The sequence below is a fragment of the Protopterus annectens genome, chromosome 3.part0 (assembly GCF_019279795.1).
Source record: "Protopterus annectens isolate FY-2018-M chromosome 3.part0, PAN1.0, whole genome shotgun sequence".
Taxonomy (NCBI): domain Eukaryota; kingdom Metazoa; phylum Chordata; order Ceratodontiformes; family Protopteridae; genus Protopterus; species Protopterus annectens.
Window position 1 is genome coordinate 904,721,334 of NC_056731.1, and position 25,090 is coordinate 904,746,423.

At 37.7% G+C, this 25,090-nt stretch overlaps 1 protein-coding gene across 1 annotated transcript in view; it reads right to left on the minus strand.

Moving 5' to 3' along the window:
- The window catches only part of SPIDR (scaffold protein involved in DNA repair), a 1,727,376-nt gene that overhangs the window by 283,261 nt on the left and 1,419,025 nt on the right, over positions 1-25,090 (minus strand). The window contains exon 7 of the mRNA XM_044065230.1: positions 24,211-24,412. Within this exon, the coding sequence (XP_043921165.1) occupies positions 24,211-24,412 (202 nt within the window). The remainder of the gene's footprint in view (positions 1-24,210; positions 24,413-25,090) is intronic.

Below are 25,090 nucleotides of genomic sequence, written 5' to 3' on the forward strand. Positions count from 1 at the left end.
TAAGAAAATTCTGGGATAAATAACCAGTTTTTAGCAGAGAATGTGACTTATAGGTGGGGACTGGAATTTGATTTGCAGCAGTGAAGATGTGTCAGGGGAGCCCAGAAGGGAAAATATAACAAAGGAGGGTAGACATCTTAAGAAATTCATGAAAATAATTGGCATGAAAGATGTGAATTCAGTAATAGGAGTTCAGAGTGTATTTACATATTATTCCCCAAGATATAAAAACTGGGCTAGGCTAGACAGAGTGTACATTTCACAGGAACATATGCATTTAATTGAAGGTCTTGATACTCACCCAATAACTATTTCAGATCATGCACCAATAGCAGCTAAAATAAAAGCACAGGGTAATGAAATAAAAATGAGACATTGGCGCTTTCCCACATACTTGTTGAAAAGAGAGGAATTTAAGGAATGGGTAGTGTAGATTATTCAGGAGCTGTTATAAAGGACAGAAATGTCTTCTGAAAATATAGTGGGATAAAATTAAGGAGGAGTTTAAAGATAGGGTGGAAATAAAGGAAAGAGAACTATGGTTAAGAAGTAACAATAATTATTTAGAGGGACTGACACGTTAAAGTATTGCAGAATATGGAGAAATCTCACAGAATAAGATGAGGATCAACTGCAGATTGCCAGGCAGAAAATAAGAGAGTACATTGATGATATGAACGAGCTTAAAAAGACTGTTGTTAAGCAACTGTTGTTTGATAACAACACTAGAGAACAAAAACTTTTAGCACAATGACTCAGGCAACAGAAAGTAGAAAGGGCTGTAGGCAAACTTAGTGAGCTTATAACAAGGAAGGTAACAAGAGATTCTGCAGAGGTATTAGAAATATTTCGGAAATTCAATCAGAGTCTCTATAAAGCACAGAAATATGAAAATCAAGAAAAGATACAAATAGAAATGTTTATGGAAGAATTAAATATGCCAAGGTAAATAGTAGATGAGGTCCAATTACTAATGGTTAGGATAGGAGGAGATGAGATAAACATTGTGATGTATAACTAATCTGTAGGAGAGTCCCCAGGAATAGATGGTATTCCTGGGGAAGTTTGGAAGTTAGAAGGAAAAATTTGATAAAGATCTGGAAGGTTTTGTTTAACAGTATCTTAAGACAAGGAGAAATACCACCATCCTGGAAGAAAGCAGTGGTAGCTGTAATATCTAAAGAGGGTAAAGATCCATCAAATCCAGCTTCATAGAGGCCCATTTCAATATTAAACCATGATTATAAAGTGTTCATATCTATAATGGCTAAACAAATGGCAAAAGTAATGCCAAAACTGATAGATATGGATCAATGTGGTTTTGTGGAAGGGAGGCAAACATTTGACAATATTAACAGAACACTGAGGGAAGCAGAATATAAGAAAATACTAGGTGGGTCTTGATGCAGAGAAAGCATTTGACAGAGTAAGCTGGGACTTTATGAGGAGAGCAATGGAAGAATTTGCATTTCCTGAAAAAATATAAGGTTGATTCGTAGGATATATGAAGGAGTGAAGGCAAAAATTAAAGTGGGTGGGGTCCTCTCTGATAATTTCTGCTTCATAATTTCAGCAGGGGTTTTCTCTTTCCCCTTTATTGTTTGCATTATATTTAGAACCATTGGCAAAGAAAATAAGGGACTCAAAAATTCAAGGATATAACTGGTATGGTCATCGAGAAAAGCTGGCTTTATTTGAAGATGATATTATTTTACACCTGACAAGGATATAATTGGTATGGTCGTCGAGAAAAACTGGCTTTATTTGAAGATGATATTATTTTACACCTGACAAAACCAGAAAAAGACAGTACAGTGTTGTGGAACATTTTGAGACAGTTCCAGGTCTTTTGGGATACAAAATTAATGAAGCTAAAACAAAAGCAATAGCAGTAAATTATCTACCCACACATGAACTCATTCAGGAATACCCATATTTTTGGGGACATGATAAAATTAAATACTTAGGAGTATGGATTAAAAATTATTCTAGTGTGGCAGCTAAGGATATGTGGGAAGAGACTAAACAAAAGACAATACAAAAGCTGAGAAAATGGAAGCTTTGTTATATGGATATGGATAGAAAGATACAAGCAATTAAAATGTTTTTAGTTCCTTTAGTTTTATACACAGGTCAGGCATATTTTAATCAACCAGAGGAGAAGTTGTGGGTAGCAATTAACAAAGAAGTGAAGGACTTTATTTGGGAGGGGAAGACGGCAAGAGTCAAGTGGGATAAGATGATTCTTCCAGTAGAACAGGGCAGATTGGGAATTGCCCAATTTAAAGGGGTATTTCCGAGCTACACAGTTAAGACTCATATACATAGCACAAGCAGAAGACTATAATTCAAAGTGGAAAGGGATGATGATGAAACAAGGGAGAAGCTCAAGAAACAATGAGAGACTGGGATTTTGGATGCAGGCTTTTAAGAAGAATAACAAATAATCATACAGAATATTATAGCCATAACACAGCAGAAAGTATTCTAAGAACTATACCAACACAGGAATGGATATCCTGCCAATAGGAATGACTGCAATTAGGGATACAGACAATAGGCAAGAGGGGGCTGGAATTTATTGGAAAAAAACAGGCAAAGGAACCAAGGTATTGGGAACAAATAATTAGAAAGGGAAAGATGATAGAATGGGAAGATGCCAAGAATTTATTTGGACTGCAAGTTAGAGATTGCCTTCCCTATCAGGGATTGATATCAGAGTATAGGCAAAGAGAAAGAAATAGGGGAGCTCTAAACAAAAGACTCACACCGTCAGAGTTTTTACTAGAATCTAGAACAGAAGCTATCATTAAAAAAGTAATAATTAATAGAGCATATAAAATACTGCATGATAACTATAAGAATCAATCAGATGAGGTTAGAAAGGATTGGGAAGACAGACTGGATAAGCAATTCACAATGAAAAAATGGCAGGATACATGTATATCTCCCAAATATGGAACAAAATCTAGAAGATTTAGGACTTTTGCCTGGAAATGTTTACATAGCTATTTTTATACCTTAAGCACACTCCAGAGAATTTTCCTCAGGCAGACAGCAAATGTTGGAGCTGCGAGGGGGAGGAAAGAAGTAATTGGGAACATATTTTCTGGGAGTATGGTGAGCTGGCAAAGGTGGTGGTGCTGCGGTAGCATTGCCGCCTCACAGTAAGACGCTGTCCGGTTCGATTCTCAGCTAGAGCGTCTTCTGTGTGGAGACATGCATGAATGGGCATATCTTCGTTGAAGGTTGTGCGTCAGGCCTGGCAAGCTGGTACATAAAAATCAACTGCCAATCATTAGCAGACCAGAGTTCCACTGTGGCGACCCCTAACCGGGAAAAGCTGAAAGACACAAACATGGTGAGCTGGCAAAGGATTCCCTGCAGGATGCACTGTCGGAGATGCTAGGTGCACAGATTGGTCTGAAAAAGATGATTTTTTTCTGGGCTATGATACAGAATCACAATTGCCTAGACATGGTAAGACCTTGCTATGTCTAATAATGGTGGTTGTCAAAAAAACAATTACTAGAAAATGGAAATCAAAATCTAAACCAACTATACTGGAAGTAGTAAATACAGTAACAGAAATAAAACAACTGGACTGAGATCTTTAGAAAAGGGTAGGAGCAAACTATATAGGAAAAAATGGGAATTGTGGGAACAATACATACAAGGGAGGAATGAGGTTTAAAAGGTGACAGGACTTAATGTCAGCATGAGAAAGATTGGGTAGATTACAAGTGATGTATAATGTTTGGAACTGGGAATGTGTCAGTGTGGTTTGTGATGTAAAATGCTTGCAACTAGGATTGTGTCTGTGTGGTTTGTTTTCATTTATATATATGTATGATTGCCTATGTGGTAAGCGATGATTTAATAAAGGTGATTCTTGTTTAAAAAAAAAGGCAGGAATTGAATAATGTATGCAATATTGTTTAGATTATATGATATATATCAATATATGTGTGAAGTACAATATTTATGTTAATATAGTTTGATTACTTTTACATGAACGTAAATTTGCCTATGTCACACGTGATAGTTCAATAAATGGTTTGAAAAAAAAAAGAATGGATAACCAGAATTTCAGGTTAAATTGGACCTGTGGTAGCAGCTGTCTATTTGTGCAACTGCTCCTGTTAGGAGGGTTAAATGTCATTATTTAAAAATGTACATAGTTATGTGTGCTTATATTAAGTTAACAGGTTTTGGGGTATTCTGGGTGTGCATTTGGTTTCTTCTTTGAGGGTTTTTATTAAAACAAAAACGTTTGTAGAATGTGACATAGGTTCCAATGCTGATGACATGAAAAAATGTATAAGGGTTTAACCTGCCAAACATTAATGGGTGCATATATTACAAAAGCTGGAATTAGACAATTTAAAAAAGCTGCCATATATAATAGGTGGGAATAATGACTTCTCACTATAATGGCAACTTTGTCCATATTATCCTGGAATGTTAATGGTGTGACAGGTAAAGAGAAAAAGGAAATAATATTGAATTATATTAAGAAATGCAGAATGCAAATAGCAATGCTACAGGAGACAAATCCGGAAAGAATTGAGCATGTGAACTGATATTCTGCAGAATATGCAGTGACAAATAAAATAAAGAGTATATACATTAATTATCAGAGGAGTTCCAGTAGTGATAGAACAGAGGGAAAAAGATAATAATGGCAGATTTGTAGTAGTAAAGGGTTACTGGCAAGGGATGAGGATTATATTGGCATGCATTTATATTCCTCCTGAAACTACTGTTTTGGAGCTTAAAAAATATCAGAAATAATCAGCTTTCAGCAGGGAATATTACTTACAGGTGGGGACTGGAATTTAACTTCCAGCAATGATGAAGTACCTAGGGGGCCTAGAAGAGAAAATATAACAAACAGGGGTAGATTTCTGAAGACTTATGAAAATATCTGGTATAAAAGACATGAATTCAGTAGTAGGAACTCTGAGAGAATTTACACCTTATTCTCCAACTTACAATAATTTTGCTAGACTTGACAGAAATTATATTTCGCAGGAACATGCTCATTTAATTGAGAACGTTAATACACATCCAATAACTATTTCAGATTATGTGCCAATAATTACTAAGATAAAAAGCAGAACAATGAAGTAAAGCTGAGACACTGGTGCTTCCCCACCTACCTGTTAAAAAGGAAGGAATTTAAGGAATGGGTAGTGGAAGTTATCCAGGAGTTATTAGGGAAGACTGAAAGTACTCCAAAAGTTCTAGTTAGTGACTGGGATAAAATGAAAGTGGAGTTTAAAAATGTGGTGGAAATAAAAGAAATATGGTTAAGAAGTAAGAACAATTATTTAGAGGGCCTGACAAAGCTTAAAGTATTTCAAAATAAGGGGAATCTCACAAAACAAGAGGAGGCACAACTGCAGACTGCTAAATAGAAAATAAAAGGAGTACATGGATAATATGCATGAGTTCAGAAAGATTGATGGTTAGCAACTGTTTTTTTGATAACTCCAGAGGACAAAAACGTCTGGCACAACAAAAATTTAAAAAAGGTTGTTGCCAAACTAAGGCAGTTTAAAACATGAAAAATAACCAGAGATCCTATAGATCTTACTGTAGTGGTATTAGATATATTTTGGACATTTTATGAAAATGTGTATAAAGCAGAGAAGCAAGAAAATGAAGAAAAATGCACAAATGGAAACATTTATAGAAGACTTAAATATGCCAACATTGGAGACGGATGAGGCTCAACAACAAACTGTTAAGAAAGTGGAGATGTGATAAAAATGATGATGTATAACCAATCTACAGGAAAGCCTCTAGGAACAGATGATATTCTGGTGGACATCTGGAAGTCAGGAGGGAAGAAAGTGATAAAAATATGGAAGGTTTTGTTTAACAGTATTTTAAAAGGAGGAGAGGCACCAACATCCGGAAAAAAAAAAGCTGTGGTGCTTGTAATACCTCAAGATGGAAAAGACTACCTGATCCAGCTTCATATAGGTCCATCTCAATTCTAAACCATGACCATAAACTGTTCAGGTCCATTATGGCTAAAAAAAAAAATGGAAAAGGTGATGCCAAAACTGATAGATGTGGACCGATGTGGTTTTGTGGAGGGGAGCAAACATTTGACAACATTAATAGAACAATGATGATCCAGAGGGAAGCAGGATGTGAGAAAATACTGCTGTTATTTGTAGACAGTGATGCACAGAAAGCATTCAACAGAATAAGCTGGGATTTTAGGAGTAGGGCAATGGAAGCATTTGCATTTCCTGATACAATAATTAGTTTAATTAAAAGATATATTTGAGGGATTGGAGGCAAAAATCAAAGTGGATGGGTTCATCTCTGATAAGTTGTGTCTGAAAAGAGGAGCCTGGCAGGGCTGTCTTTTTTCTCCTTTGTTATTAGTGTTATATTTAGAACCAGACAAAGAAAATAAGGGACTCAGAAATGCAAGGATACAACTGTTATGGTGTTCAAGAAAAGTTGGCATTATTTGCAGATTATACCAGAAAAGGACATCTCAGTGTTGTGGAATATTGTGAGACAATTGCGTTTTTTTTTTCGGGATGTAAAATTAATGAAGGTAAAACAAAGGCTATAGCTATACCCACACATGCATTAGTCCAGCAATACTCATATTTACGGAGACATGATAAAATTAAGTATTTAGGGTTATGGATTAAAAAGGATTTGGTTATGGCAGCTAAGGGTATGAGTGAAGAGGCTAAACAAAATACAGTACAAAAACTGAGAAACTGGAAGCTCTTGTCTATAGATATGGATAGCAAGATACAAGCAGTAAAAATATTTTTAGTGCTTTTATTATATGCAGGTCAGGTATATTTATATCAACCGGAGGATAAGTTGTGGGTAATAATTAATAAAGACATGAAGGATTTTAAATGGGAGGGAAAGAGCACAAAAGTCAGGTGAAATAAGCTGATCTTCCCAACAGAACAAGGGTGTATCAGATTACCTGATTTGAAGGGATATTTCAGAGCTACACAGTTCAGACTCTTATACATTAAGACAGTCTTATTTTTGTTTTCTACAACCAGGGTTTTATTTTCCAGTATAGCATGGCATTGGTTGCATCATCCACACTTGGTGGTACCTCCCTTACCTACCTATGTATATGGTTGACCACTCTCAAATTTCCTTTTAAGGTTGCATCCAATCTTATGCACAAATATGGGTTCATCCCCTACTAGTGAAAAAATTTCTTGATCACATTTCAAGATGTTCCAATTATTTTTGATGATCTTTTTCACTCGCCCAGTGTTGTCATTAAAGGGTAATACACATGCTCTACTAAACTTGTTAGTGGTTGTGTCTTTCACTAGTGGATTACTATTCACCATTTGCCCTCCCAACAAAGGTTTATACTTTTCCCCCCACTCGCTACTGACATATCTCACTGCATCCTCAACAACAGGGGATAGGGTAACCTCTCTCTCTAAACATACTACCTATATATTGCAGTTCTAACAACATTTCCTGATAGTCTGAGGTCATACGAGCGGCTCGTATACATTGTCCCTTAACAATGTTTTTCTTTAGTCTGTGGGGATGGCAGCTGCTATACTCCAGATAGATGTTACTAAAAGTCTCCTTTCTAAAAATTATGGACTTAAATCCCGTAGATGTAAGGGTAATGTATGTGTCCACATAAGATATACCCTCTTTGCTGGCATGATATGTGAACATCAAAAAAGAACTGGAAGCATGTAAATAATAGATGAAATCACCGATTTCCTCCATACTTCTGTCCCATAGAATAAACACATCATCCAGGAATCTGACATAACTCCTAATGTTCACAATACTCTTGTTGTTCAAAATATTTTCCTCCTCCCAATCAAGGAGAACTAGGTTGTCATATAACGGGGCACTAGCTGCCCCCATTGCCACACCCTTGTTTTGCCTGAAATATTCTCCCTCAAAATAAATAAAATTGTTGTCCAATACAACACTCAAAAATTCACTTACTATTGAGGGTCTTCTCCCACTCCAAATGACCAAATTTCTTAATGCTGTTAACAAGCCTCTCCATCCCTTCCTCCCTCGGGATACAGGAGAACAAGTCAACATCAATGGTTACCAAAATCAGATCTTTTTTCCATAATGTGGGGATCAGGCGACTTAGAAAATCCCATGAATCCTTTACAATATGGTCCACCCTCCCATAAATTGGTTTCAATCAGTTATCCACCACTTTTCCAAAGAAGAATGTCTTGGACTTACTACCCGATATGATGGGCCTGAAAGGGGGGGGGCATGTCTTTGTGAATCTTGGGAATTCCCACTATAGTGGCTAAGGTAGGATGTTCAACTTTGAGAAATTTGTATAATTCCCCATCAATTCTACCTTCCATCAAGTACTCTTCTAACAAGGAATCAATACGTTGATATGCTATATGAACCTCATTAACACAGGAAGTGTCATATTTGTCAGCATCCTGTAGAATAGAGTGCATTTCATTCAGGTAAACATTTGTTTCATACAGTACAACCCCCCTCCCTTATCCGGCTGCATGATCCTAATACTAGAGTTATTACATAACTCACATAATAGATCATATTCCTTCTTGCTGAGATTGTAATGAATTCTATTATATTTGCTTGCATCTTGAAACTGATGTAATTGATCAACAACTACTTTCTCAAAACTAGCCAATAAAGGATTCAATGGAGGGGTAAAGGTGCTTCTTTTTTTCAACTATGTTTCTGTTTTTTTGTCCATCAGCACCTTTGAAAAATACAGATAAATTTAATTTCCGTAAAAACAATTTGAATTCAATGATATTGTCGACTATATTAAACCTGGTATTAGGTAGAAACTTAATACCCTTTTTGAACAATGCAAAATGTTCATGTTTCAATTCTAAGGGGGTATATTTATAAATATAGAAATTCCCCTTTACATATTTAATTTCACTGTATTGTACAATCCTATCTCCGTCTATAACACTTACCAATTCCCTCTGTTGCCTCTGTGTGGTGGTGAATTGTGTGTCCATATATTCTCTCCTCTCTGTCCTGGGCTCTACCCCCAATACATTTCCCTCCCTAAAAAAGATTTGACCTCATCGTGTTGCGTTCTAGATTGGGTGGCCTGTTCCCTTGGAGGTCTGGATACAGTGCCCTGGAAGAATTGATCCCCCCTTCCTCCAAATGTATGCTTTACCATCTTTGTATTGTTTCAAATCTCTTTTGAGCTTAGTACATTTTTTGACAAAAATGTTATGGTTATTACTTTCAGCATATTTGAATTGTTTTTCATACAAAGTATTCCACTGGCTGAACAAGAGGTCTCTAGTTATATGCTAGTTTAAACTTTCCACCTCTTACAGTAATTCACATAATTTTTTGTCATTGTATTTCATTATAAATTACATAAAACTGATACCAAAACTATCACATAGACAATTACATTCACTTATTAATTCGTCACTCATATCAATACCCATGGGCTTCTTGAAAAAACGAAGCCCCATGGGAACAATCTTGAGTTCAATACAACGGCTCCGATATGAGTTATCTAATTGTATGACTTTAATGATATTTAGCTTTTAACCAAAGTCAAAAATCATGTCTTTCAAGGTAGTATCACCTTGCTTGTAAACAGCATCATTCTCCAAAACTTTAGAGTCGGTAAACTGAAAATCATTAAGATTTTTAAGAAAACAGTCTAATCCCCTGCCATTTCCTGCTGTGTCTCTGATCTCATGTGTATCCACAGCATTCCCTAAATGGCTAGATGGAATATTGATAACAGTACCTTGGTTGACATGATTCCCAACGACTGAAAAGTTTCTTAGGCACAGTCCTCTTTGGTTTAGCTCCCATAAAAATCTTGTCCTCCATATTTTTGCCTTCCTTAGCAGATACTTCTCTCATATTGTTCTGACCATTTTCCACACCTGCAACTATACCGTGAGAGGGTCCGTGATTGTGAAAAGAGCTACTTGGATTGGATCCTAGCCCACACGTACTCGGTGGAACTCCCTCACTACCAGAAGTGGTGCGTGTTGACATCAGACGCTCCTGCACCTCCTCTCTCAATCCAGCAGGTTGGCTGAACATTTTGATGAGCCTCGTCAACTCCCTCTTTCAAAATTGCCATCTCCGACTGTAACTTGTGGATCTCATCCCTATGTACCAGGGAGAATATAGATGGTAATTCGTCCAAAGGATTCATGGCAAAAAAAAAAAAATCTGAATAACAACACAATATCCACGTAGTCCCACACTAATAATAGCAAAAAAATTCACTACGTGAAATGCCACAATAAGATAACTACACGAGGAAAAGGCTCAAATATAAATACTATCTTTAATTAAAAAGTTAAGCACTTTCATCTAAACAGTATAGACTTCATCAGAACACGAGTTCAACAGTTTAAATATAAAACACAACCAATCACATCCAACAAAAAATTATCGTATTCATAAAATGATTAATTTGATGATGTCATATCCCCCTCATGAATTTAGTAAATAACGTGAACGAACATATATTAAAAAACATATAAAAAAATATATGCCATTTACATTCTTGCTTCAATGATAGGTTTGATAGGTATATGATCAGTAATACCAAGTGGGGTAGTTGCATTTAAAAGTATTTGCCATCTTACTTCCTTCTCACCTAATAATGTTTTTACGTTACCCCCCCCCCCCCCCCAATTAGACTGATTCAAAATTCTAGTAAGGCAAATTTAAAGGTAGAACTACCACTGTTGCCACTAATATGCCTATATAATGCATTGTTTGCATCCTCTTTTCTAATAGCATATAAATGATTGTATATCCTATTTTTAAAAAAACCTCCCAGTCTTACCCACATAGTAACTGGGGCATCCACAACACTTTGCAAAATAGACAACATTCTGTGTCTGACAATTCCCCCTCTTAAATCTCAAGACAGTCTTATTTTTGTTTTCTACAACCAGGGTTTTATCTTCCAATATAGCATGGCATTGGTTGCATCGTCCACACTTGGTGGTACCTCCCTTACCTACCTGTGTATATGGCTGACCACTCTCAAATTTCCTTTTAAGGTTGCATCCAATCTTATGCACAAATATGGGTTCATCCCCTACTAGTGAAACATTTCTTGATCACATAAAAGTACAACTGCAAGTAGTCAAAACTTTTTTAGAAGATATAAAAATGTCATTTGGTCTTGATAAATGTGCAAAAGCAACCTTTAAAGCAGAAAGCTGCAGCACCAAGAACACATCAGTTAGGGATAAGAATGTGATATAAAAGAACTTGTGCAAGAGGGACTGTATAAATATTTGGGAACTGATGAAGGATCAACAATAAAACATGAACAAATGTGAATAAAACTTAGTAATGAATATTTTAGAAGACTTAAATTAATCATGAAAACAGCACTGACATCTAGGAACAAAAGTCAGTCTATAAATCAATTTGATCTTCCTGTCCTAATTTACAGTTTTGTAGTGAATGAGTGGTCCCAAAAGGTGTTGCTCAGATTAGAAGAGAAAACAAGACGATGCTTTATGCTCATCAAATGACTTCTAAAAATAAGTGCATACCAAGATTATATATTCACTGTTCTGGAGGTATGGGCCTTCTTGAAAGTGAGTACATGTATAGATCTGCAATTGTAGGACTGCATACATATCTGCTCACCTCAGAAGACTCAAACATAATGAAAGTTTTGAAACATGAGGAGAATAAATCTAAGATGACTTCCCTTCTTAGTCCAGCAGAAGCATATCGGTGTCAAGCGGGAATGGAAATCAAACCAGAAGTAGATAAAAATCATGCAGCAACTGATTGTGCCAAAAAAAACAAAAGAAAGAATATAAGGTGAAGGATCAGATGAGAAGGCAGGAAATGTGGAAAATGCATATATGTAGTTGCAAGTATAGAAAACATCTGGAAGAACCTCATCTTGATCAGGATTGAATGCAGGAATGGTTAAGGAGAGGTGAATTCAAACCAAAAGATGAAAGGTTAATATTGGTGGCCAAAAATAGTGGGCTACGTACATGTTGGTTTACAAGGTCCATTGAACATGTGGGAGAAAAAGATAAATGTCGGTTTTGTAAAACAGACTCGGAAACAGTCGCACACCTTGTTGCTGGTTTTGATATATTAGTGGCAGAAGGACCGTATAATGAAGGCACAATAATGTGGCAAAACTGTAGCACTAGGGATTGTGCAAACATTATAATACTGAAGTAGCTATAAAACACTGGAAACATGAGCCACAAAGCATCACAGAAGGTGATGAAGTCTACATCACATGGGATCACCCATTACCAACATTTCAAAAGACAGATGCAAGAAAACCAGATATAGTGGTCCATGAAAAGAAGGCAAAAGTAAAGGTGAGCGTTGAAATCGTTACACTCAGTGACTACAGTGTCTTGCATACAGAGAGAGAGAAAGTCATAAAAATATCAAAATTTGCAGGTAGAAACGAGAGCAATGTAGAAGAAAGATACCCAGACAGTTCCAATAGTAGTAGCAGCAACAGGTCTTAAAAAAAGAATCTACAGTCATATTTAGATATGTTACCAATATATGTAACTCCATACAAATTGCAGGAGGAGTCATTACTGGGCACATTGCACTTGCTGCAAAGAGCACATCTGACTGACATCAAAGACTGAAACAATACTAATTTCATGAACTTTAATCATACAATCATACTTTGACTTAGGAATGGGGTCAATTCCCATCATGGTATTACAAACCCAAATGATTTGGAGAAATTAAAATGAGCAAAACAATACTGTATTCATAAAGTAGCAGAAAGTACATTAAGAACTAAGACAACACAGGAATGGAGAAAGGATATTCTGTCGCTAGGGATGACTGCAATTATGGGTACAAAAACAGACAAGAGGGGGCTGTAATTTACTGAAGGAAGCTGACAAAGGAACCAAGGTACTAGGAACAAATAATTGGAGAAGGAAAAGTAATAGAATGACAAAATGCCAAGAAGACATTTGGATTGCAGGCTAGTGATTGACTTCCATATCAGGATTTGAGATTAGAATACAAACAAACATAAAGGGATAGTGTAATCCTAAATGAAAGACTTGCACTGGTAGAGTTTTTAACTGAATCTAGAACAGAAGCTGTGTCAAAAAGGGATAATTAGTACGACATATAAAATATTGCAAAATAACTATAGGAATCAATCAGAAGAGGTCAGAAAGATTGGGAAGAGAGATTAAATATGCAATTCACAAAGAAACAATGGGAGGACATATAGGTTCATAGGTTTATACTAGGCTATCTGCCCTAAGGCATTTATAAGCCTAGCTTATATGAAAAAATACTGTGCCCATTAGTTTGTTGTGCCTCTGTCCAGCAGTGACCCAGAGATGATTCCCGGGTAACGATCTCCCATCCACAGGTCTAGATTTCTCTTGAACAGAGTCAGCGAGGTGCTCTGCCTCACATGGACCGGGATTTTATTCCACAGCATAGGGAGTCTCTGAGTGATAAATCTATCCCTCCAGCACGTCCTATTTATATCCGTGCTAAGGTTTAAGTCGCTTGCTCTAGTGGTTTTGGTGGATTTGGATTTTTGAGGTGGAGCATGTCCATTAATTCCGGGTTGGACATGGCCTTGTATGTCAGGCACATGTCACCTCTGAGCAGCGGGTATGCGACTGAATAGAGCTGGAGTTTCTTCAATCTGGCAGCATATGACAGATTTTGGAGTCCCTTTATCCTTTTGGTGAGGAACTTTTGGGGTCTCTCCAATTGCTGCAGATGTCGGGTGAGATACATCCCGAATGGGGCATTGTACTCGATCAATGGTCTGATAAGTGAAGAGTACAGGGGAACAATGACCTCACTAGATCTGGATGTGAATCCTTCATGATCAGGTGGGCAATGTAGAAGGTCTTTCTAACCACTTTAGCAATGTGAGTGTCAAAAGAAAGGCCACTGTCAACCTGGGTCCCCAGGTCCCTGATAACCTCTTCTGTGCTTAGTGGATTGCCACCTATATGGTAGCTTGGGGTTACCTTGTTTTAAGGGTATGACTATACATTTTTTGGCGTTTAACTTCAGGCCATGGCTCTGGCACCAGCTATCTGTTTCCGTGAGTCCCTTCTGAAGGATATCAGTGTCCGATGCACTTACCACTAGTTTGCAGTCATCTGCAAACTTTGTGTCCTCCCATGTTGGCCTGTACTTCTGAGAAGTAGATGCCAAACAATAGCCCTGTGGGACACCACTTGTGACAGTCTGACACAGTGCCAGCAACTCTAACCCTGTGGGTTCTGTCCTTAAGCCAGTTTGCAACCCATCTTGTGACATATGGGTTTACATTTAAGCTGGTAAGTTTTTCTACAATACCCGAGTGGGGTATTGTGAGAAAGGCTTTGCAAGGTCAAGGTAGGCTGTATGGACTGCCTTTCCCTCATCAATGGCCTTGGTGACTATTGACCAAGTTCAAAAGGCATGATCTTCCCTTGACAAAGCCAAACTGGGTCGGGTCCAATGTCTGCAAGTCCCTATATCTTTGTTTATGAGCTCCATTATGATCCTCTCCATAGCTTTGCAGACTAGACTTGTTTAATTACCAGGGTCCTTTGTGGAGTGGGACCACAGTTGCCGTCACGCCACTCCTTGGGCACGTATCCTGTGGTAAGGCTGAGATTAAACAGCTGCCTTATGTGCGGGTTTAATTCCTCATTTAGCTCGTGTAGCACACAGCCGGGGACACCATCCGGTCCCATTGATGCTGTGTTTTTAGCTTTAGAGAGCAGCTTTCACCTGCGCATTTGAGATGTCCGGGAGGCTACACTCGGCTGGGATAGTTATCTCTCCTTTAGGGGAGAGGGGTGAAGTTTGCACTGAACCTGTCTGCCAGTATGTTGGCAATGTCTGTGGGTTCAGTGATTTTTGTATCATTTTGGACTAATTCTGAGCATATCTGTGAGTTTTCACCCAGGTTCCTAACATAGCTGAAAAAGGCCTTATGATTGTCCTTTGAATCCATGGCAATTTTTCTCTCAAAATTGGCCTTAGTTGATTTTATGAGTGCTCGTATTTTTTGCTAATAATGATCAGGGGTGACTTCCCTTTTATGGATTTTGTTCTATCATGTAATAGCTTTCTCCTCTTATTGTAAAGTTTGTTAATGGCTGGGGTCCACCAGACTGGACGTTTGCCCTTTGTGGAAAGAGTCTTGGTTTTATTTGGGATTGCCTGATCCATGCAGTCCTGGAGGTGTTCATAGAAGGCATTTGTAAGGGCTTGGTTGTGGTTTCCTCTGACTCAGGGGCCTTGAAGGATACCACACCAGTCTTGAGTAGTGTGAAGTTTGCTTTAGAGAAGTTCTTCACTATGGTCTTTGTTTGGGGTGGGGCGGATGTGGATTTCCAGTGAGATTAGTTTATGATCAGATCTCACCAATGAGGGATATACTTCGGTGTGGAGCATTTTGTCCCCATGTTTGTGACAATGAGATCTAGTATATTTTCTCCTCTCGTGGGAACAGTGACTAGCTGTTCCATGGCATTTGAATTTATGAACTCCAGGAACCGTTGGGCTAGAAAGTTAGGGCTTGAGTAATGTTCCCAGTCTATATTCGGGTAGTTGAAGTCACCCAATATGATGGTGTTTGGAGATACATTTATACCCTCCAGTGTCTTCAGGAAGGCTGTGTGGGGTTCCTGAGTTTGAGAGGGTGGCCTGTAGCATGCTACAATTTGTAGAGCAGTTTTGCCTATTGTTAGTTGCACCTGGATGGTTTCGAGCTTCATGCGTTGCCACCAACCTGGAGGTGTGAGTATCCTTTATGAATATGGATACACCTCCTTTTGTGGAGTGGTCCGGGTTTTGGGGCTGGAGCATGATATGAGGTAAAACCTAATAGTGCCGGGGTGCTCTCAGGAGCCTTGAACCAGGTTTCAGTTACAGCACAGACATCGATGTTCTCCATACTGAGAAGGGCCTCGAGTGCGTGCATTTTGAGATTTAGACTTCTGGCATTGAGCAGCATTACCCTCAATTTCTTCCCATTTTTGTTTTCTAGGGTGGTAGGTTTAGAATTTGAGCCTTGCCTAAAAAGGCACTATGGGGTGGCAAGAGCCTTAGCCAATATCCGGAATCCCAGGGTGACAGGTGCAAGCCGTCCCCAGCGTGGCTTGTCAAGCATGTCATCCCAGGCAGACAGACACTGGATCCCCTTTGAATGACACCAGACATTAAGCCAATTGTTAAAGCTGATCATCTTGTCTCTATATTGTGGCATCATTCTTGGTGAAGGAAGGATACTGCTCAGGGTTAGGGTCATACCTGCCTGGGCTACATAATCAGAGAGCTCCTCTATGTCTCTTTTCATGCAGTCCAGGGAGGTGCGTCTCAGGTCGTTCACACCAGCATGGACAATGACTGTGTCATATTTGTACTTGCTGTGGAGTGACCCAGTGCTTGTGTTATGTGGTGATTCTAGCGGCAGCTTACTGTGACCCTCTCCTTGTTCAGCCTGGTGAGTGGGACGTCAGTGTGTCTGACTATGGAGTCACCTATGACAAGTATGTTTGGTGTTGTATTTGGCCTTAAGGGCTGTGACTGCTTTGCACACTGCTTTTGTGGTTTATGTGTTGCTTGTGGGGTGTCTTGAGGTAGCAGTTGTTTGGGTGTCTGCTTTGGAGGCCTCTGCTGTTTAGGTAAATTTTACTCAGAGCCTCAGTATGTCTTTGTGTGTTTATGTGTTTGATTCAGTGGAGTGGTAGCATTATGTGAGGCTGGTTTTGTGGTGTGTGTAGTTGCCTTCTCCTCCTGTCTGGTCTTGCCAGTCCTGAGTTGAGAGAGCTCAGCCTCCAGTTTGGCTAAATAGCTGCATCTCAAGTATTTGTGTTATGTGGGAGGAGGAGAGGGTTGTCTGTGTACATGAGGCAGTTATAACATTGCCTCAAGATTCCCAGATTCACCAGCTGGACCGGAGAGGAGATTGACAACTGACCTTTGGACATGCTAGAATAATATTGGAAAACAAGGGCCAGTGGGGAGTGAGGGTGTAGTGCTTTTAATTTTTAGTGCTGACTTATATAATTGCTTTAGTGAGCAAGTGCCAGGTAACTTGAGTGCAATGTGATACAAGTAACTAAATGTAAAAACGACAAACAGTAACTTTCTTTGAACTGAAACAATGAAATAAGTACAGTAAGCAATGCAGATATCACTAGTGATCCACAGAAGCTGAGAAGTTGCGTATTAGGTGAATTAGCTTCCAGGGAAATAACAAGCAAACAAACAAGTATATAAACAAAGCTAGATTCAGTAGGCCTGGATCTAGTCTATGCTAGAGCAAACAAGGTGAACCAATTTCAGTAAGATACAGTTCAAATATTCAGGCACTATAAACCTTTAATCAGAAAATTCCCAGCTCAGAAGGGCAGAGTCCAGCCTCTTCTCCCACAAGAGTGCAGTCCACGAACCTTCTTAATGTAAAATAACTGGCCTGAAGCCCAAGTGCCTAAACCAGAACTAATACACTTGGACACTGGGCTCTCAATCAGCAGTTCCCAACTTAGAAGGATGAAAGCTACCTGTCCTGCCACCTCAGTGCTTGCCACAAACCTTCCTAATGTAAAACAACTGGTCTGAAGCCCAAGTGCTTAATCCAAAAGACTTGAATGATAGCTACACTTTAATCAAGTTACAACCAAGCAGTAATAAATACCATTGAATACTTTAGAGAATGTCTGGATTAGTGCTCAAGTTACACAAACAAAGCTAGATCCAGCAGGCCCGAATCCAGTCTATGCCACAGCAAACAAGGCACCAACTTCAGTAGAAACAGTTCAGATATGCATGCACTATAAGCCTTTAACCAGAAATTCCCAGCTCAGAAGGGCAGAGTCCAGCCTCTCCTCCCACAAGAGTGCAGACCACGAACCCTCTTAATGTAAAATAACTGGCTTGAAAGCCCAAGTGCTTAAACCAGAATTAATACACTTTTAGAATAACAGACACTGAGCCCTCAATCAGCAGTTCTCAACCTAGAAGGATGTAAGCTACCTGTTCTGCCACAACAGTGCAGACCACAAACCTCTCAGTGCAAAACAACTAACTGGTCCGAAGCCCAAGTGTTTAAACCAAAAGGCTTAGAATGAGTTACACCAAGCAGTAATAAATACAATTGAGTATTTTAAGATGATGCAAAAGTAAAAAGTAGGTAAAAACACAAGTACAGTAAAAGCAGATGAAATTTCTGAACAAGTGCTGAGATCAAAGAAACAGATTTGAGTGCTGAAACTAGAAAACTGGCTAGTTATAAGAAAAAAAAAACAAGCTAGAAGGCTTCCCTCAAACACAGAAGGGCTAGGGGCTCAGAAGCCTACAAATAGTCTGTACCACTTAACAAGAAAGGCAGGAAATAAGCTTAATTTTTTTTTTTCTATTTCCCAGATGCTCTCTTTGTACACAGTAGGAGTGCCTGAAATCAGAATATGATCTCACTGCACTCAGTTGAGTGAGCAAATGAGATGGGCCCAGAGGCAGGCTGAGGGCGGGCAGTTTCAATGCCACTAAGATTAACACCAAAAAAAAACAAAGGCGGGTGGGTGGGAATAACTGAAGAGCAGAATAACCAGTTAAAATTCCTTCAACACTCCTTCATACACAGTTTAAATCAATTTAAATACTGTATTTTTAAAAGAAAAAGTGCATAAAAGGTACTTAAATTCTCTTATCCAGTTGAATATAACCAAGTTCTTAGCTTGCCAAGCTGAAGTTTTAAAGCAGGAATTATTTCACATGCACCAGTTTAAATATGCAAGGACAGGAAATCACTGAATGTGGCTACCCCACACCTGTAATTACTAGCAAATAACAAAATTCAGCCAACACTAGCTTTTAGTTCAAGTTACTGAAGAGCAGAATAACCAGTTAAAAATTCCTTCAACACTCCTTCATACACAGTTTAAATCAATTTAAATACTGTATTTTTAAAAGAAAAAGTGCATAAAAGGTACTTAAATTCTCTTATCGTCCAGTTGAATATAACCAAGTTCTTAGCTTGCCAAGCTGAAGTTTTAAAGCAGGAATTATTTCACATGCACCAGTTTAAATATGCAAGGACAGGAAATCACTGAATGTGGCTACCCCACACCTGTAATTACTAGCAAATAACAAAATTCAGCCAACACTAGCTTTTAGTTCAAGTTACTGAAGAGCAGAATAACCAGTTAAAAATTCCTTCAACACTCCTTCATACACAGTTTAAATCAATTTAAATACTGTATTTTTTAAAAGAAAAGTGCATAAAAGGTACTTAAATTCTCTTATCGTCCAGTTGAATATAACCAAGTTCTTAGCTTGCCAAGCTGAAGTTTTAAAGCAGGAATTATTTCACATGCACCAGTTTAAATATGCAAGGACAGGAAATCACTGAATGTGGCTACCCCACACCTGTAATTACTAGCAAATAACAAAATTCAGCCAACACTAGCTTTTAGTTCAAGTTACTGAAGAGCAGAATAACCAGTTAAAAATTCCTTCAACACTCCTTCATACACAGTTTAAATCAATTTAAATACTGTATTTTTAAAAAAAAGTGCATAAAAGGTACTTAAATTCTCTTATCGTCCAGTTGAATATAACCAAGTTCTTAGCTTGCCAAGCTGAAGTTTTAAAGCAGGAATTATTTCACATGCACCAGTTTAAATATGCAAGGACAGGAAATCACTGAATGTGGCTACCCCACACCTGTAATTACTAGCAAATAACAAAATTCAGCCAACACTAGCTTTTAGTTCAAGTTACTGAAGAGCAGAATAACCAGTTAAAAATTCCTTCAACACTCCTTCATACACAGTTTAAATCAATTTAAATACTGTATTTTTAAAAGAAAAGTGCATAAAAGGTACTTAAATTCTCTTATCGTCCAGCTGAATATAACCAAGTTCTTAGCTTGCCAAGCTGAAGTTTTAAAGCAGGAATTATTTCACATGCACCAGTTTAAATATGCAAGGACAGGAAATCACTGAATGTGGCTACCCCACACCTGTAATTACTAGCAAATAACAAAATTCAGCCAACACTAGCTTTTAGTTCAAGTTACTGAAGAGCAGAATAACCAGTTAAAATTCCTTCAACACTCCTTCATACACAGTTTAAATCAATTTAAATACTGTATTTTTAAAAGAAAAAGTGCATAAAAGGTACTTAAATTCTCTTATCGTCCAGTTGAATATAACCAAGTTCTTAGCTTGCCAAGCTGAAGTTTTAAAGCAGGAATTATTTCACATGCACCAGTTTAAATATGCAAGGACAGGAAATCACTGAATGTGGCTACCCCACACCTGTAATTACTAGCAAATAACAAAATTCAGCCAACACTAGCTTTTAGTTCAAGTTACTGAAGAGCAGAATAACCAGTTAAAAATTCCTTCAACACTCCTTCATACACAGTTTAAATCAATTTAAATACTGTATTTTTTAAAAGAAAAAGTGCATAAAAGGTACTTAAATTCTCTTATCGTCCAGTTGAATATAACCAAGTTCTTAGCTTGCCAAGCTGAAGTTTTAAAGCAGGAATTATTTCACATGCACCAGTTTAAATATGCAAGGACAGGAAATCACTGAATGTGGCTACCCCACACCTGTAATTACTAGCAAATAACAAAATTCAGCCAACACTAGCTTTTAGTTCAAGTTACTGAAGAGCAGAATAACCAGTTAAAAATTCCTTCAATACTCCTTCATACACAGTTTAAATCAATTTAAATACTGTATTTTTTAAAAGTAAAAGTGCATAGAAGGTACTTAAATTCTCTTATCGTCCAGTTGAATATAACCAAGTTCTTAGCTTGCCAAGCTGAAGTTTTAAAGCAGGAATTATTTCACATGCACCAGTTTAAATATGCAAGGACAGGAAATCACTGAATGTGGCTACCCCCACACCTGTAATTACTAGCAAATAACAAAATTCAGCCAACACTAGCTTTTAGTTCAAGTTACTGAAGAGCAGAATAACCAGTTAAAAATTCCTTCAACACTCCTTCATACACAGTTTAAATCAATTTAAATACTGTATTTTTTAAAAGAAAAAGTGCATAAAAAGGTACTTAAATTCTCCTATACGTCCAGTTGAATATAACCAAGTTCTTAGCTTGCCAAGCTGAATGTACGGCTCCCAAACATACAACAAAATCTAGAAAATTTAGGATTTTTGCCTGGAAGTGTTTGCATAAATACATTTATACCTCAAGCAGACTCCAAAGAATTTTTCCTCAGGTAGATGGCAAATGTTGGAGGTGTGATGGAGAGGATAAAGGGTAACTGGAACTTATGTTCTGAGAGTACAATGAGTTGGCAGACTTTAAAAATTCCCTACAGAGTACTCTTTCAAGAATACTGGGTGAGCAAATAAATGCAGCTAAAATTTTCTTGAGCTGTGATACAGGATCTGAATTGCCTACAAACAGTAAGGCCTTGTTAAGTTTAATTCTGGTGGCTGCCAAAAAAAGCATTTACTAGAAAATGGAAATCAAAATCTAAACAAACAATACTTGAAGTAGTGAATATGGTAACCGAGCCTAAAGAAGAGGAAGTACAATCTTTAGAAAATGGTAGGAATAAATTACAAAGAAAAAATGGAAACTGTAGTAACAATGCATGGAGAAAAAATGTTTTGGAGGAGGAATTAGGTTTAAGAGAAGGCAGGAAATTAATAATTTATATAATGTTGCTTAGATTACACATTGCATATACTGTTATAGATCCTATAACATTTGTAAATGTAAACTTGTTAATGTGGTTTGACTACATTTATATAAATTTAAGTTTGACTATGTCACAAGTGATAATTCAATAAAAGTGTTTAAAGAAGAAAGCAAACACTGAAGAGTCAGCTCATCTTTATACCACATGTCCAACAGATGGATAGTGAGGGTCACAGAACTGCTTTAAAATCAACAGAAATGCATCTTTTCTGCAGCATGGTCTGAAAATGAGGGAGAGGGTAGCTTACAAAATATATACTTGACAAACTAGAAAAAAAAAAAAGTACATTCTTTATATTTGCCTTTATATTTTTGTTGATCAGTTTACTTCCACTTTAGGGAAGAACTCAGGCAGTATTCATCCTGACTAGGGGAAATTCGGCCAGGGCACCAAGGAAGTCTCCATACTCTTTTTGACTTGTGGTGCTATAAGAGTGCTTCTTGTGTGGAGACCTGAAGGAGAAGACTCCTACATAGTGGAAGGGAAGCTTGTGAGCAGCAAAGTTTATATGATAGTATGGATAATTTGGTGAAAATAGCTGCTGAGTCACAATAGCAAGAGGAAATATTAATTACAGAGTTACAGTGAAGAGGAGTTTGGAAACTATGCAGGTTATGAGGAGGTTTGAGGAGCCGGAGCTAGAAGAGGAGTATGTGACTATGTAGGGTCATGTGATAGACTGAATTCTCCCACAGACTGATAATGCAGAGGGTTCAAAGGATGTACACATGCAAAGAAGGACTTGGCTGACAGAAGGAAGAAGAGAAATTGGAGGTTTGCAGAAGCAAGGCAAGGGAACTTCAAACACTGTGGATAAACAGAAAGAGTTTTTGCCTTCACAGCATTCAAGGACATAAGCTGCTGTAGTTCAGCAAACTAAGTCAGCAGTAAGATGCCCTGTTGTTTGTTTTTATTTTATTTGTTTTTTTCTTTCTAAGTGGCCTGTGGCACATTTTAAAACAAAAACAGAGTCAAAATTGATAGATGTTTTATCTAAAATTGTATTGTGAAACCACTGCGTTTTCAAGGTTCAGGACGTTTGTTCAATAATTTACGTACTGTCTGTGTCCCTTTTGAATGTAACATAAGAAATGGAGTTGGTGGTTTCCACTGCACTGTCAAGGATTTTCATGGTAAGAAAGGAAATACGTTTTGGAAACAGTACCTGGAGAGTAACTATAGTTTGTAAATCAAAATGAAGCTAAGCAGTCAGTTCCAAACAAATGAAACACATAAGACTGATATATCTAAATGAAAAATGTGATTTTATGGTTATAATCTGTAAAATAATGGACAACAGGAATATGAGCTAGTGAACGGTAGGATTGCCTGTCTTTGTGCACTAAAAGTAATAACATCTGTCACATACTAAACATGATTAATGGAAATAAAGGAAAGCTGCATTACTGGAATCAACCTAAAACATAATTTTTTGTGCTTTGGGAAAATTTAATTAATGAATGTCCTAAGAAGAATCATTCAGCAGTAGAAAAGGTGGTTGAGCAAAACTGACTGTACATCTAAATGCACATAATGTGGAAAAGAAGAACATTTTATGATAGACTATCTACATTTAAATAGCAGGTAAAGTAAGGCATTTATTTTTTTAAATAACATTCAATAACAGCAAAAATACCATGTATGTGTGTCTATAATAGAGGTTTACTCATGACAAGACTGTCTATTTCTCAGACTTTATCCTTGTTTGTGTCTTTCGGCTTTTCCCAGTTAGGGGTCGCCACAGCGGAACTCCGGTCTGCTAATGATTGGCAGTTGATTTTTACTTACCGGCTTGCCAGGCCTGGTACGCCCATTCACGTATGTCTCCACGCAGAAGACGCTCTAGCTGAGAATTGAACCGGACAGCATCTTACTGTGAGGCGACATCTCAGACTTTATCCTTGCAATGAGACAAAAACACCTGTGGGTAAACCTACCACTATCTACATATAAACCTAATTTCTACTTAACTGTACTTCTCTGTAAATAAGTAGCTAACGTACAAATACTGTAACAATCCTTTACTTTACTGTTACACATTTGGGACTATCTCAATCAAAATCATAATGCGGAATGCTTTTTCATGCTTCCTTGTGATGATGATGATGGTGATTGTGCCAAGTCAGACCTCTGTCTAAATTTGGGTTGGAAGAGAATTCAAAACATGTCATCAAATGTGTATAATATATTAACACTATTGTTAGGTATACAAATATCATTATTATAACTTAAAACACGGTTGTAGCACTATAATTGTATCCCTTTTGCAATGTATTAACTTATTTCTTTGGCCACAGTTTATGTTTTTTATACCTTTGAAACCAGCTAGCAGCCTCATCTATTAGGATTACCATGATTTCAGAAGCACTTGCATCCTGGATGGTAATCAAGTATTCTGGGAGAACTTTTCTGGTTACTGAATTTGCTAAACCATAGTATAGCTCCATGCCCAAATCACAGAGACCTTACCCGTTTCCTTTACAGCATCTCTGAAGAAGATAACGCAGGGCAATGCATTCCTGACAGCATCCACCACATCAGCACCAAGAATGCAGGATGAAGTAACAACAACCTGTAGGACCCGAGGGACGTGGTGAGCAGCATTTTGCAGCACTGGGTCAGTGACATACAAAGAAAACACAGCTGTTCCACATCTGGCTCCATTCTCAACCTATTATTGAAGAATAAAAATATAATCACAACTGCCGTTTAAATTCACTATCATGGCAAAACTAATTGATTTAATTCTTAACATTACAAAGATTAATATATACACTATCAGTTTATGCTCCTAAGATGAGGCTGAAAACATTTCATGTGGATCAGTGCTCTACCCTGATTAAATAAAAAGCAAATAAATGAGAAAGAGGCCAACCCTGCCCAGTTCCTCTATTTAAAAAACTTATCAGAGAGGAACCCGCCAAGCTTTTATTCTTATCCCTGACCCTTCACATGTCCTCATAACCTTATTATTTTATCAGGGAATGCAAATGATTCCATTACCCTACTCATAAAATCCCAGCTTACTCCGCAGAATGCTTTCTCTGCATCAAGATCCACCACCAAAAGCAGTATTTTCTTATATTCTGCCCCCCTCTGGATTATCATTGTTCTATTAATGTTGTCAAATGTTTGTCTCCTCACCATAAAAACACACTGATCCATATCTATGAATTTTGGAATTTTGGTAAAACCTTTGCCATTCTCTTAGCTAGTACAGACATCAACACTTTATAATCATGGTTTAAAATGGAAATGGGTCTATATGAAGCTGAATCTGATGGGTATTTACCATCTTTAGGTAACATAGCCACCACAGCTTTCTACCAAGATGTTGGTGCTTCCCCTC